We start from the raw sequence: 2,136 nt of genomic DNA, 5'->3' as shown, positions 1-2,136 counted from the left end.
TTTCACAGATTATCTGTCTCATGTTCTACTGTCAGGATATAGTGAAAGTTTCAGTAAATATGACAAAAGTTAAAGTTACGTACTGCAGCTTTAAACTCAGAAAATACACTAACTAAACACTAAACAAAACTAAAAACTAATGACAAATACTAAACTATTATAACTCATCCATGCTTCCAGGGCAATCAGCTACCTCCTTCATCAGTAACACTTTCAATCAGGTAAATCTGCCTTTTAATTAGTAGTTTTTGTTGTTGTGATTATGTGGAGTGTTTTGTGCCCATATAGGTGAATGCAAGGACACCACCCAGTACTGCAGCGTGGTGAAGAGGCTGAAGCTGTGCTATGTGGATATGTACAAACACAGATGCTGTGGGTCATGTTCACAGGACGCTGACTCCACCTAGTGGCAGTGAGCGGTTATAACCACATTACATTTTGTTTATGTACATGAGACTGAACAAAGACTGAAAGGACATCATCTGTGGGTGGATGCTTCAAGAACTGCAGACATGTGAATGGGACAAGCTTCAGTCAAATTCTTTCACTCCCTAAAAGGAAACTGAATGGAGCCACAAAAGGCTGGAAGGATGAGGGGGCTTTATTTTCTGATCTGAACCCAACCTCCTAATATGAAGTGTTCACTATGTGGATCAAATGTTTTCTTGCTTTCCTGCAAACATTTTGTGTGACAAAAATGAATATGGTGATGTTTCTTACTGTAGAATGCAGACCACTGCTCTCCTTTAGACAAGACTTAGACTGAGCTACTGGTTTGCCAGTATTGACCTTTATTAGATATGTCATGTCATCCACTGCTGATATAAGTGAGGTTTATCAAATCAGCAAGTACATAAAAACAGCCTAGAGAACTTGCAATCAGACTTTTCTTTCTTTAAACTTTATTTATTTGTTTAAATGTTCAAAAGTGTTTTTATAAAATGATTCACCTAAACATATTAAAAGGAAATTCTGTTTTATTACAACTTGGGTCACATTTTCATTTTTATGACCATCATTTCTACTCACTGTATTAACTGCTGGGATCTGGCAACATTGCTAAAAGTCAGACGATCAGACAGCTTGTAAGCCAAAAGTTTAGCTGTATGGTCACAGCTACTTTATTTGGAGGTAAAACTGAAAGTGAGTGATGATGATGATGATGGCTAAAACTGCAAAAATAAGACTCAAGTTGTAATAAACCAAAAGTATCCTTTAATCTCTCCTTGACCTGCCCTACCGTTAAATGGGTACATTAAATCACCTTGCTTTGAAGAGCTGCTAACCATAAGAGACTTTCTCTAGAGTGGGTTCCAATGTTCCATGTGTTTCAGTGTCCCATGATGCTGTTTCAAAGGCTTTCCCATCCTGATAAGTTTAAAAGTTTGGTAGACACACTGAATTCTTGATCTCCTATCTTAAGATATTGACAAAAAAAACATCATCACAAAACCCCCTAATGGTGACTTCCATCTAGAACATAATGTTGGCCTTCAAAACACCATATCTGTAAAAACCAACCCTATCGCCAGATGGAATGTTGATGTTGGATGATTCAGCAAAAAGCAGGATTATGTTCAGTACCAACGTTGTTGTAATGATCTACTTTTACTCTGCATGGTAATTATGGGATGGCTGTGGAATGATATTGGTTATCGCAAAAAAGTGGTGATGCATATATTGGCCTAACATCCTGAATAAATAAAAAACAATCGGCCAAATTGTTATTATGTTATCTGCCCAGAACTTCCTGATCGGTGCATCCCTACAAATAAGTAATAGTTAATTTATGGTTAAAGGAAACTTAGGGTAAGCTTAGAGAATCTCCTTTAGGTAGTTTGGAATAGGGAGCTATGGCACAAGTCAAGAGTGCACACACCGTGTGGACCTCCATTCAGCCAGGAGAACCCACAAACCACAAAGTGGCATGGAAGTAGAGAAGGAGAGACAGTGGGCCTACGGCAAACCTGGTTGGGGCTGGGCAAACCGGTGGTCATGGGATTGAAAGCTAGGGCAAAAATAAGAGTTGAAGACACCAAGATGGTTTTTTTTTAGGCTTTTATGCCTTTATTTGATAGGACAGCTTGAGACAGACAGGAATGGGGGGCAGAGAGACGCAGCAAAGGGCCGCAGGTC

At 39.0% G+C, this 2,136-nt stretch overlaps 1 protein-coding gene across 1 annotated transcript in view; it reads left to right on the top strand.

The window, feature by feature from the left end:
• adamtsl3 (ADAMTS-like 3) overlaps window positions 1-2,130 on the top strand; it is a gene marked incomplete at its 5' end in the record, with an annotated part of 42,706 nt that extends 40,576 nt beyond the window's left edge. Inside the window, 1 exon segment of the mRNA XM_035682424.1 lies at window positions 289-2,130. Within this exon segment, the coding sequence (XP_035538317.1) occupies window positions 289-407 (119 nt within the window).
• Between the last annotated feature and the right edge of the window lie 6 nt (window positions 2,131-2,136).

This window comes from Morone saxatilis, unplaced genomic scaffold (genome assembly GCF_004916995.1).
Source record: "Morone saxatilis isolate NCDOM2014 unplaced genomic scaffold, NCSU_SB_2.0 Contig11, whole genome shotgun sequence".
Lineage (NCBI taxonomy): Eukaryota > Metazoa > Chordata > Actinopteri > Moronidae > Morone > Morone saxatilis.
This window is presented reverse-complemented; position numbering and strand designations above follow the sequence as displayed.